Here is a 14961-nt window from a genome sequence, read left to right on the forward strand (position 1 = left end):
TATTATAAATTGCTAGATTATTTTATTTAATCTTTTTACCATATATGTGCAGGTCACCCACTTATTCACTGGAAAATCCAAAAAAGTAAGACGGGAAAACTGAATCTGAACAGGCAAACTTATATGGAAAATTTTGTCCCAAGGAAACAGAACTGCAAAGACGAATTATTGCTGAGGAAAATAGTATTTAACAGGAGCAGACACAGGACTCCCCAGGCCAAACCCAATTTCAGTCTCATTGCATTTGAACAAATTTGTGAGACTTGCCTTTATATTTTTCCTATGATATTTGGTGACTGAGTACTAGCTTTTCCCTGGCTTTGACTGACAGTTAAAAATAGATAAAAGATACGACTAACTACCCTTAACCTATCATTCTGTATATTACAAAATCTCCCTAAGGCTCCCAATTCCCTAAATGGCTATGGTTATGATTATGATCTCCCTTCTACATACAGTAAAGGGAATTTGTGCAAGAGTGCCTTTACCCTCAAAAGAGACTAAGCACGTTACTTCTGCAGAAAGCAGCATCGCAGCAAACATCAATCAGAGAGACCAAAGATCACTCCCAAACTCAGGCTGCCTTTGATGCAGTACTGACACCAATCCAATGAGCCTACTCCAAAATACATATTTTAAAATGATATTAAGAAGACACACATACATTAAACTGCTTGAAATGTGCATAGCCTTACAAATAAATCAGTTCACAGAGATCTGCAGGCAGCACACAACAATCTGTAGTAGGTAATATCCTGAATATTCATGCACTGTCTGCACAAAAAATAAACTGATTTCTTACCAGTATTATTAACTGTGTAGTTTCAGCATGGTAGAAAATTCGACAAGCTCCTACAGCTTTCTTAAAATCCTTATGTGCATTTTCATTAGCGCACCTAGAGAAATGAATGTTGCAAAGGTTACTTCAGCTGAAGAATCATATCAATAAGAACTGTGCAACCCTATTACTCAAAAATGAGAATGTGGCAGTAGTCTATAATAAGGAATGTTTCTCAGCCTGGAAAACGCTAGACTAATTCAAGGAGATGTGCTGGGGATCCACCTGATTTCACACTGCAAATGTGGAGGAGGTAAAGCTGTCTGCAGCTCCTTGAAAGTCTTCTTTTTCTACTTGTTACTCTATACTGCAGCTGGCTACAGTAGCAGCTCAGGTGTACAGGGTTGCAGGCTCAGGAAGCAGCCTGTTTGATCAAAGATTTCTTCTTCCACGGCATTCAGCTCAACCACAAAAGAGTATGTGGTTCAACTACCAGAAAAATCACCAAGCCTTCTGGTGGAGGGAAGAAGGAGGGGGCAGGTACAACTGTCCCAGAGTATGACATGAGGAACATTTCGGGGTGGGAGGTCATCACTCGGTGGTTCCAGCAAGGCTGATTGGAAACCGCATCACTTTCATATTTGATAGAAGTATCACAGTTAATGCCATTTAACTTTAAACTACAACAGGGGTATTCTCTCCAAAAAATAACCTAAGACAAGAATTTAAGATACATATATGAAGAAAGGAATATGCCATGTTGAAATGAATAATAGTGAAGTTACAGTATGTAGAGCTACTCACGCATCTCTCAGATCTTCAGGAACATCCACTGTGCACTTAAAGAACGTGTTCTTTTTGACAGTTTTATTTTGATTCACAGGTCGAAGTCGTTCAAATGTGACTATTTCATTGTACGTGGCATCACAAGCAGCATATTCAATGACATAAAACTAAGGGGGGAAGTTTAAAAAAATCATTAATTAAAAGTAACCATTTCATAAAGATAACAGCTACTATCTCCACCATCAAGGAAATATAAAATATGGGTTTACACATTAAAACATAGTTCTATTTTGACAAAGCTGTGCTCCTGCAATGTTATATGCTTGTGCAGACCTCCTCCCCCAGTGTCCCACTGAAGCCAATGGGTCTCTATATGGGTGGAAGGGTATGCAGATGCACATCGCATTGTACGACTGGAAACTAAGTTTGCTCAGTTTGTAAATCAAATACTGTTTTTTTTCTAACTGCCAATTCAATCCAGAACCTGAAATTTAAACTGTCTTCATTCTGCTTAGTACATTCCGTATACTACTAAAGGTAATGCAACAAGAAATTAGCCAACAATTTTTCCAAAAATGCTTGAGGGAGAACAGAATCCAGCTAATTTTACGCTCATGTATTGGGCTCTGAAGGAACAGCAGTAAAAGTTAAATCCACTGTGTAAATAGGCTGACCAGCAGATAACTATTGGACATAAAGGAGGAGGAGGTATACTTCCGTCTCAGGCTATGGTGCTACTCTGTATTTACATATATTTATTTCAGTTTCAGAAGACAAAAGGTCTGGAAGATGTAAAAGCTGCAACTATTCTGGCCCTACTGCCCAACCCTTCAGTACACAGGAAGGCCCACAAAGCTCAGCTTTGTGCCGGGATACACATTTTTTACATAGCCTTCGCAAATCAAATCCTCTTTTCCATCCCATGGGGCAACTGCGAAAGAGCAGGCAGAATCTTCCCCTGCTCCTACACAAAAACAGATACTTGTTTTTTGTCAACATAAGCAGACTTGACTGAAATACACACAAGGAACAGATATGTTTGGTAAGGCGGTGCCATAATTTCCATAGGGTCTTTTCTGACTATAACCACATTTTAAATTAAATTTGGTTCATGGAACGATTTTTTTATTCACAAATAAATGATTACATACAACTATTTGCCATATGTATTGTCTACATAAACTTTTGTTCTCTTCCAGTTTATCTTTAATAATGTTTAAAATGCATATACCTGCAACTACATTTTGAAGATAAAAAAAGTCCACATGCTCTTAGAGAAGTAATATTTCTTACCACATTTAGAAGCAGTTCAGTTTAGCAACATGCCATATAAACAGATTACCAAAAATAATCATATGGTTGTTCATCATCAGATACATCTTTTGTAAATTTCAGATTAGTCCCTTGTTTAGCAAACTTAAATCTGAGAATACCCAGCCAAAGCATCTATAATGAACTCAGAAGTGAATAAAAGCTCGAAGATTATATAATTTGTAACAGATGTAATTCTATCAGTACTTTGCAAGGACAAGTAAGGATACAGGAGATCAAAGCACGAAAACAACTTCTACTGTCAATAACTCCGAAAGGTTTGGGGAGTCAGAAGGCTAGGTAACTTCTCATTTGTGTATATAATTAAAAACATATTTGTTGAGTTACATTAAAAAAAAACCATAGATCGCACACCTATGGATATTTGTACTGTTTCTCACTATTTAAATCCAAGTCCTCTAACCAAAAACTTTAGTTAGCTGGTTGGTAGTAAAATCCCAAGCTGCTGTGACTTACAAAGAGAAATATATTAGGGCTTGTATTTAACTCCACTGCAGGGGAGTTGACAGATGTTCTAATAAGTATCTTTCAATGTCACAAGTTTAATGTGTCTTTTCTTGCCAGCTTGTTAATCCACACAGATCACAATAAGAGAGAAGACACGTAGATAGGTGACTGTCCTTGACAATGGTTTATTTCGAATGATGTGCTTTAAGTAACTCCTTGCCCCAATGGAGTTCAACAGAAGCAGCAGAAGTATTAACAAAAAGCTAAGCAAAGATCAAAGCTCATGAAATACGTAACAAATTTTTTATTCCCAACCTTCTTTCCTGACTGAGTTTCTGGAGACGTACTACTCACTAAAGACAAAAAAATACAGCTTTTCAGTTGGAAAGGGTCACTCCAACTAGTACCCATCATATCAATTCACAATACAGCAATAATATTTTAATGGGACAGCGTCAGATATGTAGCCATGATTCACTAAACCTAAATTAAGTGTCTGAGTGTGCAAATCATTTTTGTGCCTGCAACTGTAATGGCTATCTATATGAATAACACACATGGAAGACTAGTAGAATCAGGCTCCTATTTATTACAGGAGCGCTGCTGAGATAAACATCTTTCAAAAAGCATCTTTGTCCATATTAAAGATTATCACCTTCAATTATTACTGATTTACTGAAAACTTTAGAAATCTAACTTGCTGTTCTAGCTATTCTGGTTATTTCTAGGGCACTCACCACCACAGCCAACTTTCATTTTTTTTGTTGTTTGTATTTTATTCAGTTTCAAAATGAAATAAGACATTGAACAGTTTTACTTTCCAAATCTCTTGGTTGATGCATGATGCTGTTGTATTTGGGTTTCTGATTCAGCAGGGCAATATTTAAATGCAACTCCACGCCCAATCCCCACTCGGAAAAAAACCAACCCCCAAACTTTTAACTGAAATATGTAATTAAATTAATGAAATGTCATCATGTTAGGATTTATAGTTTAAGCCCAAAATTCAGTGTATTTTTAACTATTCATGGAAATATATATTTAAAAAAAAAAAAAAAACCATGTCCTTGCTGCATTTTAATCAAAACATGGTTGCATTTTCCTAGTGCATAGAAAGAGAAAACAGAAGAGCATTGAAAAATGTTTTGAATAGAAACAACAGATTAGTCTCCTTTCACTAAGATGAGTGAAATGTAAAGAGAAAAATATAGTAGCACCTCAAAAGTTACAAACACCTCAGGAATGGAGGCTGTTCGTAACTCTGAAACATTCATAACTCTGAACAAAACATTATGGTTGTTCTTTCAAAAGTTTACAACTGAACATTGACTTAATATAGCTTTGAAACTTTACTACACGGAAGAAAAATGCTGCTCTCTCTTTTTTTTTTTTTTTTTAGTAGTTTACATTTGAACACAATACTGTACTGTATTTGCTTTTTTGGAGGGAGGTCTCTGCTGCTGCCTGATTGCGTACTTCTGGTTCCAAATGAGGTGTGTGGCTGACTGGTCAGTTTGTAAGTCTGGTGTTCATAACTCTGAGGTTCTATTGTCCATACAAATGATGTGAAGTAACTTAATTATTAGAACTGAATCAAATTTAAAATCTTATCAGGATGTTTTGCTTTACATATTTTTTTAACCTCACCAATTCTGTTTGCAAAATAGATTGATTTGTTTCAATTATGTCAGAAACTAAGCATACAGATATACAAGGTACCACACGTAGTCCAGAAATGGTTCATCCAATATATGGACACATAACTCAGAGTTAGGCATGCAATGTAGTTCTTACAGAACCTAAACAACCAGATCCAAGGTATACTGACTCAAGGTGTGTCGAACACACAAAATGGCAAGTATCCAGGAGCCATCCCCATTTACCGAGCAATTTACAAGAAAAAATATTTATTGTTATTCCCACCTGTGCACAGTCAGCTAGCTACAAGTTACCATCGCCAAGAGCAGCCTTAATTTATGACCTAACCTGCTATCATGGTTTTGTGTTGGTAATACTTAACTTTGAGTTCCTTTTTCTTTTTTCAAGCTATGCTTTGTTTCTGTATTAGCAACAACCCACTCTCACCTGCTCTGTTTTTCATGTCCTTATATCACAGTGTCATTTCTCCATCACAAGATACTGCACACAGATTTAATGAGTCTTGCAATATTTACCTTCCATACTTGCTGCACTTCAAATGGGAGCAGATAGTCCTAAGTTTTAAAGTAACTTACCTCTCCTTTCATCATTCGAACTTTTGCCAGCCACCAGCCACAAGGTTCTTGGTCATTTGCTCTTGAGTAAACCTGAAAGGAAAAAAATACAAGAGGAGCATATTTAAAATATATACAATTAAAAAACCTAACAGGTTAAACTAGCAATGAAGCAGAAATTAATCTTTTTCAAGTAACACAGCTAATCACCAAGATAAAAGCCACCAGTAGCATAAGATACTGCAATTTAAAACTATTTTTGTATAAAATTCCAGTTAGCCAGTCATATGTGCATCTCATCATATAAATTTTCATAACATTGCACTACACAGATTAGGTGTGCAGATTCTGTTAATAATGCACAAGGCAGCTTTTTGAGGGGTTTAAAACTAGAGCATAAAAATTTACTCAATAGCATGTGAAGACACAGGATTCTTGCAATTCCACAATAAATTCAAACACTTTTCTATGAGGCTAAAGTGCACAAGAACCAAGAAATTCACAGTTAAGGATGCCATTTTGTCTATAGTTTACCCAGTGACCTGGACTCAGGTCAGCTCATGATAGTGCCACTATACGTACTCCAGTACCTACTTAACATCAGGCAAGTGATGAATTGGGGGACATTCACAACTTTGAATTGCTCCACATGTTTAGTATACATTAATGTAGTACACTAAAGCCATCAGAAAGAAATTTATAAGTAGCCAGGGCAAAACAGACAAAAATATACCCTGCACTGGCCACACTGACTATGCCAAATAGGTTTTTTCCTTGATACTACAAATGGAAAAATGTGCACATGCTATGGCAATTCTTAAGACTACATGTCTAAGATCCATCACTCACAATGCTGCTGTCAATACCACCTTCCTTACTGGGTGTTTTAACTTGAAAAAAACCCACCATCTTCCCCTCCACCCCCCAAAGCTTGTCCTGTACATATATGTACCACCCTTTAATAGTAGGAATTTCATGAAGAGATACACTACCCTTCTCCGAGTATCATAATCAATAAGGCAAGTCTAGTTCAGTCACCTCAAGAACATTTATGTTCAAAAAATCTTGATGGAAAATGTAAGAGTCAGCCAGTAAAAACAGAGAACTAAATCACCATCAATAATAAAGGATCAATCAAGATGAAAAAAGGCAGTTTCATACTGGATGGAGTGGTACACATATTATCCCTAAAACACAAATATACTTTTTCAAGTTTTTTTTCCCCCTCACACCACCATTTACAACCAAGCACTCTCTGGAGAAAAAGATCTGCACCTTCCTGGCCCATCTTTCCCTATCTGATCCTACTCTGAGGTCAGAAGGCTGAACTTGTGACATCATATTCATTCCCACGGCAAAACCAGTGCTATAAACAGATTGTGATTTTACTGCAGAATGAAACAGATGGAAAAAGCAGGTTTGTGATAGAGAATGAAAATATTCAAGCCAAAAAAAAAAAAAAAAAAAAGTAAGTGCAGAGAACAGAGTAAACCACTGACCAAACAACATTGGAGTTTAGCACACATTCTCTTTTTCATGTTTAATTCTTAGCAAAAATCCCTCTTAAAAAAAAAAAAACCAAAAACCAAAAACCCAAAACATAACTGTTCCATTCACATTTAGGAGTGAGGTCTAGCCCTCCTTTGCTCAATGGAATGTAAAATGACACCAGGCCCAAGGGAGGAAAAGACCATGGGAAGAGAGATTGCCAAATATTTCTACTCTGATAAACAAAAAGGAAAGCAGCAGCTTAACAGATCTTTTAATATAATGATGGATACTTGGGCACTCAGCAGACACACAAAATATCTATCCAGAAAGGGTCACAGCAGAGCAATGAAAAGCAATCTCTCTTCTCTAAGGATCAGAATATTTCCAGCACAGCCTTCTCAGTGTTTGTTAGTCATTGGAGAAAGGAACCAGGCTTTCGGCTAGAACTCTGATCTAGCACATTTTGTTGACAATAGGTCATCAGGTTGATCTTGCTTTCCATTCTTGATTTACTGCATATTCCCATAGAATTTTATTAGAATGCGGCTAACAGTAACTGCCATAATCAGACATACCACTGTAACTAATAATTCATACTCCAATAGCACCTTTCGTGCAAGGAACTCAGTTCTGTACTCTTAATGTTGCTGGGAAGTAGATAAGAATTTCCATTTTAAAGATGGATAAACTGATGCACTAAGCTAATGGAATTGGTGAAGGTAATACAGTGAGTCAGAAGCTGAACTGGATACAGAATTTGCTTTTCCTCAGACCAGTGTGCTAACTACTAGACTACACTGCTTCTCTGCAAAGCTGTATCTTATAATACATGGGCACAGACCTTTCCTACCCCTAATTTTAGCACCCATTAAAAGAAGTGCGTAACTTATTCAGAGATACATTTGCCTTTTCTAATAGTGACATTGTTACACTAATGCTTACTTTACCATTACCAGTTTATAAAACTTAGTTTGCTTCTTCATTGGTATACCGTGCATTTCTGATAAAGATGTTGAGAGATTCTTGCTGTGTAACTTTGCAGAGCAAATTCCAGGTCACACTGTCTAAGCCTGTGAATGTTCTTCGAACAGTGTTCAGTCAGGATGAAATTTTCCATTGCATTGAGTCTAGATCAATTTACTGTATCAACTCTGCTATGCTATTGCGCTTCCCACATGACATTCTCATAAGCAAGTAGGGAAACGTGGACTAGATTAATTTACTGTAAGGTAGGTGTATATCTGGTTGAAACACCATACTCAACAAGTAGTTATCAATAGCTATCAGTTATCCCATTAGCTGAAGTGGTAGAGATCTGTGATATGGACCTAAATGTCCAAACCCCATTTCTGACCCAAATTGGGGGTTCTTATGCACAGGCACTGGCTTCCTCTGAGCCCTCCCCCAACCCTGCCCCGCCCCCACCCACCTCCTTCCCCCAAGCCTCTCCCACCTCTTCCCACCCCAGGCCTTGCCCCCATCTCTGCCCTGCCTCTTTCCACCCAGTTCCTCCCACTCGCACCCTCCATCCCCGCTCCTCCCCCACACCGTTTCCTGCACACCACGGAATGGCTGATCGCGGTGGGTGTTTTGCTTTATTTTTACTGCTACTACAGCCAACATGGCAAGCAATTTTTAGTTCCATTTATGCACCAGCATAATCTTTTATATTAGCTGTACAGGAGGAGAGAGAGGGATTTCACTCTCTTTTGGTGTATCAGGATAAAAACCTGGCATGTGTTTCATTTTTCTATTAATTTAATTTTTGTGTGAATATATTGCTCTGGAAAAGATGGAACAAGCAGAATAAGCAGCAGCAGTTACACTACCCCAGCAACATGCTTACTCCCTGATCTGAAGTTGCCATCATTGGGAATATGAGGGTAGGTGAGTTTTTATGGTTCAGTCAACCACTAGCCTTCAGCTGAGGCTGTTGCTAAGGGCACCAATTAGTTTTAACAGGTATTTTTATTGATGGTCACTCTTACTCATTATTAAATAAACTCTGAATCTTGCCAAATTCATTTCCCATAGGCCACTGAAGCTTTTAGTCATTCTTGTTTTAAAAGGTTTACTTGAACTGGCAAGTCAGAAATGAACGACTCCATATCTTACTATTACGTGCCCTTTTAATCATTCATCTTGGTTTGGTTTAATACACACTGGCTGTGCTCTTTTAAAAAATAAAGATTAAAGAGAAACAGAATATCACAACTGTCTGAATGTACTGTGCTGAGAACACAGGATATAGCATAACTCAAAATGGAATGCCACACTGTTATACATGACCTCTTCAGTTTCCTACCTACTATATACAAAGACAGTTTTATTTATTTGCAGCAAAACTCACTAGGTAAGCCGCATAATTAGGGGGTCTGTCAACATCTCAGGTTTTCCTGCAAATTAAAACCCAAATAGTATAAATTTATTATGGTTTAAGAACATTTAAAACTATGGTTCCCCAGGTAATTGCAACTTAAATCCAAGTCCTCTCTTGGCACTATACAATCTATTCCAGAATATTAGCAGATAAAATATGACTTCCACTGTAATTTTTGATCTATAGTAGAGTTTATTATGCTGTTACCATATGTTTTTACATGTGTACAAAGAAATGTGATTATCCAACTATTCTACAGTCATATTAAAGGTTTGCTCTACAAGAAGTGCATATTATAGGGCAACTCCTGCCTTCGGTGTGATCCTGTGGCACAACGGATGCACCAGCCTCAGTTTCCCTTTCAGAGTCCCCAGTAACCCCATGAGAGGTTATCTTGCTTAAATAATACTCTTTCTTGGGGCCAGTTATTACCAAAACATAGTTCAAATAATCCCCAATAAAAGTCCCAAACCTAGCCAACTTCTTACACCCAGCATATACAGTGCTTAAAACCCCATTCTTCCTCTCTGCTGAGAGTCCTTCCATAGCATACTCCAGTGTCTTCCACCTAGGCACTTCATCGCTCTTCTCCTGTCCTTTTACCAGGACAACCACCCCAGCCCTTCCAGCTAGAGTGCACCCATGCTCATCCCAGTGGGAACCCATCCCCAGCCTCTCTGCTGGGGGTCTTTCAACCCTCTGGCGCCAGCTCTTGGCCCATGGAGAAGTCAGAGGGTAAGTCCCTCTGCTGCTTCCCTGCCTTCGGCTTGCTCCAGCTCTTGACTTTCGCTCTCCAGATTGAAAGCCCCCGCATGTTGTTCTCCTGCAGCCCTCTCCAGCCCCGGCTCTTTGGCTTAGGGAGGTCAGATACCAAACCCCTCTTGCTGCTCTCCACCCTTCAGCCTTCCCTCAGGAACCATCTACGGCTTTCTGCTCTCACCTACCCTTTCCTGACTTGCTCAGGCAGAGCTCTTAGGCAGCTGACTCACCAGGTCTCTCTCCCTCTCTAGAGCCCAGGTACCCTCTTTTAAGACCCTGATAGGGTCAACTGATGAATCACAAGTACACAGGCCTCTTCCTTCTTCTTAAAGGACCAATGCCACTCTGTGCTTGCATGCAATACAGATAAAAAATGCATTTCTTTAAATCTTTGAATTACACAATTCCATGCATACAAAAAAATTAGTCACTTGGACTTTCTGCAGGGAAAGTCCAAGAAATCAAGCACTCGCACATCATGAAACTTCAAAAAGTTTGAATGCTCTAGCTCAACCCTTATTGTACATTATTTTATATATAGGCATTAAAATATCTCTGTTACTATAATTTATAACAAAAATGAAAATTTCTTATTCTTAAACACAGCATATAATACCATGCTATATTACTAGGTTACCACTTATCAAAGAACAATACTTTTCATTAACATAGACTCCGCTCCTCCATGTGGAGCTCCAAGATCCATACAGGTACAAGTCTCTGAATACCCACATCTCATTGCAAAATGAAATGGTTACTTACAGCAATTGTGGTTCTTTGAGGGGTCATGCAGACGTGTATTCCACCTAAGTGTGTGCACACCCAGGGCACCAGAGCTGGAGAACTTTGCCTAGCAATACCTGGTACTAGCACCTCAGGCTCACAGCCCCTGCCCTGGCTATATGAGGCTGCACCGCTTTGATCCCCCTCAGTTCCTTTGCACTGAATGCCCAGAGACCAGACTCTGCTGAAAAGGGGATGGAGTGTAGGTCGTTGAATACACATCTGCATCACACCCCGAACAACCACAGTTACAGTAACTGTTTCTTCTTCTTCAAGTAGATGCAGCTGTGTAGTCTACTTAAGATGACTCATGAGCAGTACCCACCCCAGGAGATGGGGCTTGCAGACTGCAGTCCTGCCCTACCAAAACTTGCATCCGCTCTGGATGATGTAGTAATAGCATAATGGTTTGTGAATGTATGTATCAATGACCACGTAGCAGCCTTGACAATGTCCCATATCAAGACGTCACTGAGGAAAGCTACTGATGTTGCTTGCACTCTCATAGAATAAGCTCTCACCCACTGAGGAGGTGTAGCTGAAGCTATTTCATATGCAGTCCTGATACGGGATGTCTTCCAATTAGAGATCATCTGGAAAGAGATAGCTTGCCCCTTCATGTGATTTACATATGACACAAACAGACAAGGCAAAACATGAAACAGTTTACTACTATCCAGGTACAAGGCTAGACATGGCCTGACATCTAATATATGGAGACGCTACTCCTCTGTAGATGAATGTGGTTTTGAAAAGAACACAGGTAAATATACCATCTGGTTCAAATGAAACTGAGAAACCCCCTTTGAAAAAATTTTTGGGTGTGGTTATAAAGTCACTTTGTCCCTTGAGAATGGTGTATAAGGAGACCTCTGCCATCAGAGCCTTCAACTCAGACTCTCCTTGCAGATGTTATTGTTATCAGGAACCCAGTCTCCTGACAAAAGCAGAAAGGGACAAGATGCATGGGACTTGAACAGAGGTCCCATCAAACCACTAGCACCATGTTAAGGTCCCACAGGAGAATCAGCTCCCAGACCAGAGAAGGATGGAGACAAAGAAGCCCTTTTAAGAATCTTGTTCCCATGGCATTGGAGAAGACTGATCCTCCCTGAATGAGAGAGGATGAAATGCTGATATTAACTGCCAGATGCACTCTCAATAAGCTAAGCACAAGCTCCAGCGACTGAAGGTGCAGCAAGTACTCCAAGATGTCCTGGATAGAAACCTGCATAGGCTGAATTCCATGGGCCAATGGGCACATCAAAAACTGCTTCTATTTCACCAAATAAGCCATTCTGGTAGAAGGCTTTCTACTGTTGAGTAGGAACTTCTGAATAGCTGCTGAACACTGCTCCTTCTCCTCATTCAACCATGAAACAGCTATGCCATGAGAGGAAGGAGCAAGGGAGGCTGAACTGACAGTGTGAGAAGGTCAGAGAACCAGCACTGCCTCAGCTATGCTGGGGCAATGAGAACGAGCTTGGCCCAATCCACCTTCAGCTTGAGGATGACTTGTGGGATGATTAAGATCAGAAGAAAAGCATACAGGAGAGCCGAATGCCAGCTGAGGTGAAAAGTGTCAGTTAGGGAGCCCGGAATGAGGCCCCCTCAAAAGCAGAACAGACATTTCCTACTGTCTCTCATAGAAAACAGGTCAATCATCAAAATGCCCCAAGCTGCGAAGGTGACCCGGAGGACACCTGGCTTCAGGGACCACTTGTGACTCACAAAAACTTTCCTGCTGAGATGGTCTGAAAGATGATTCTGGACCCCGGGCAAGTGGTCGGCTATCAGAGTGATACTCTCCTGAATGCAAAACTGCCACAACCCGATTGTCTCTTGGCAGACTATCCTTGAGAGTGCTCCCCCTTGCCTGTTCACATAATAAATCACAGAGGTATTGTTGGTAAGTATGTGAATCACTGAGCCCATGATATGGTCCAGAAAAGTGACAGGCATTGTAGATGGCAAGAAGCTCCAGCAATTTGATACGCTGTGAGGCTTCCTGCTCTAACCACAGACACTTAACTTTCAGCAACCCCAGATGTGCTCCCCAGCCCATCAGGGAGGCATAAGTGACAACAGACCTGGTTGTTAAGGATTGGATGAAGGGATGACAAACATTCTCCAGAAATGTCCACCACCAATCATCCTACAAGTTATCCTCAAGGAGTCCAGGACCAGTGGAGGGAGATGGACCAATTTGTACAAGGGGTGAAGAGTTAAGAAAGTAAATTGTCCTGAGTCACATTTGAAGGGGGAGAAAACACAATCTTGCAAACTGGACCACCTGCATGCGAACAGACATGTGGTTCAAGAGCCCCAGGTTCATCTGAACTGTCCTGGAAGCTGAGACCGCAGACTGAGGCAAAGGTGGCGAATTGCCTTAAAACGGTTGGTGGGCAAAAATGCTCTTGAACACATAGTCTTTTAGGGCCACAATGAACTTGATTTTCTGAGTGTGAAGTAAAGTTCACTTCCCATTACTTAGGATGAGACCCAGACAGTCAAGCAAAAGAGCCAGGAGAAAGAGGACCTACTTAAGGAATAGTATCTCGTGAGAGGGGGCCCTGAAAAGGGACTGAAATGAACCATGTGGCATAGCCCAATCTGACGGTGCTTAGGACCCAGCTGTCAGTGATGATTGAGCCCCAAGCATTATGAAAGTGAGCCAGCCCGTCCCCAAACAGAGGGGACGGGGGGAAAGGTGCAATGACTAGATCACTGTTCTGGAGTCAAAATGGATGCTAGGGGGGCACCTGGGGAAAGCATGTCTATTGGCCAACCCCAGGCTTGAACGCCTCCTCCTCTGGAACCTATGCCCCTTTCTGGGATAGTCCTGTTATCTCAGGGGAGGGAAAGCTGCCCAAATGTGCACTGCCTATGATGCTGCTGTTGATCACCACAGTGGTGGTCTCTGCACTGCCAATGTGTACACCCCCAAGAGCCTAAGATAGTTCTACGGTCCTTGAAGGAGTTAAGAGTTCATCCATCTTGTCCAAAAAAAAGCACTCGGCCATCAAAGTGCAAATCCTCTATAGTCCGCTGCACATCAGGACCAAGCGCCATATTCTGCATCCAGGACACACTTCTCATGGTCACTATCGAGGCCATCACTCTGGCCCAACTATCCATGACGTCCAGTGCAGACTGCAATTAAGTCTCAGCCACCCAGCAGCTTTCGGCGATAGATGCCCAGAATACTTCCCTGGAAGCTTCGGTCAGCTGGTCTGCAAACTTTAGACATAGCCATCCAGTTCACAAAGTCGTATTTCAACAGCAATGCCTACTGGTTAGCAATCCACATATGCAAGGAAGAGGAGGTGTAAATATTCCTATCCATCAGGTCCATCTGTTTAACATGCTTAACCTTGGAAGTGGACTTAAATCTGCCTTGCCAGGCTCTATCATTCACTGTGTTTACAACCAGGGAATTTGGGGCCAGCTGCGTATAAAAACCTCAAATCCCTGCACTGAAACAAAACAGCGTTTCTCCAAACGCTGTGAAGCCGGCATGCTCCAGATAACCGTAGCAGGCTCTAGGAGCACATCATTAATAGGGAGAGCAACTCTCTGAGAGGAACTGGAGTCAACAGTACAGATCTCTGACCTCCCTGTGTGGTACTGGAGAGTGGTTAATGGGACCCACTCCATCCCATACACCAGCATTCACACCGTGGTAGTCTGCGCTCCTTCTGCAGGAGACAGATGAGTCCCCATGCGAACTAGAGAGGCCTCGATCAGTCTTATATAACCTTTTTATCAGTGCGCTCAACAGGGAGCGACTCCTGTGTCTCTTCAGAGAGGTGCTGAATCCAGAGCATGGAATGATAACACTCTTGGAAGCCGAGGGCAACCTCCGATCCGATTTAAATCTCGGTGCTGAAGCAGGCCGCGTGGCGTGTCCAAGTAGGCTGCTTTACACAAAGATCCACCTGAGTCCATTTTGTGAACAATTTGCAAATCAAACACCATTCGTGTGGCTTAGC

The 14961-nt window shown here is 40.8% G+C and overlaps 1 protein-coding gene across 3 annotated transcripts in view; it reads right to left on the reverse strand.

The window, feature by feature from the left end:
- FXR1 (FMR1 autosomal homolog 1) overlaps positions 1–14961 on the reverse strand; it is a 68006-nt gene that overhangs the window by 30380 nt on the left and 22665 nt on the right. For all 3 annotated transcript variants that reach the window (XM_073359290.1, XM_073359288.1, XM_073359289.1), the window contains 3 exons: positions 5578–5649; positions 1583–1731; positions 803–896 (listed from right to left, as the gene is read on the reverse strand). In XM_073359290.1, the coding sequence (XP_073215391.1) occupies positions 803–896; positions 1583–1731; positions 5578–5649 (315 nt within the window). The remainder of the gene's footprint in view (positions 1–802; positions 897–1582; positions 1732–5577; positions 5650–14961) is intronic.

The sequence above is a fragment of the Lepidochelys kempii genome, chromosome 9 (genome assembly GCF_965140265.1).
Source record: "Lepidochelys kempii isolate rLepKem1 chromosome 9, rLepKem1.hap2, whole genome shotgun sequence".
Taxonomy (NCBI): Eukaryota; Metazoa; Chordata; order Testudines; family Cheloniidae; genus Lepidochelys; species Lepidochelys kempii.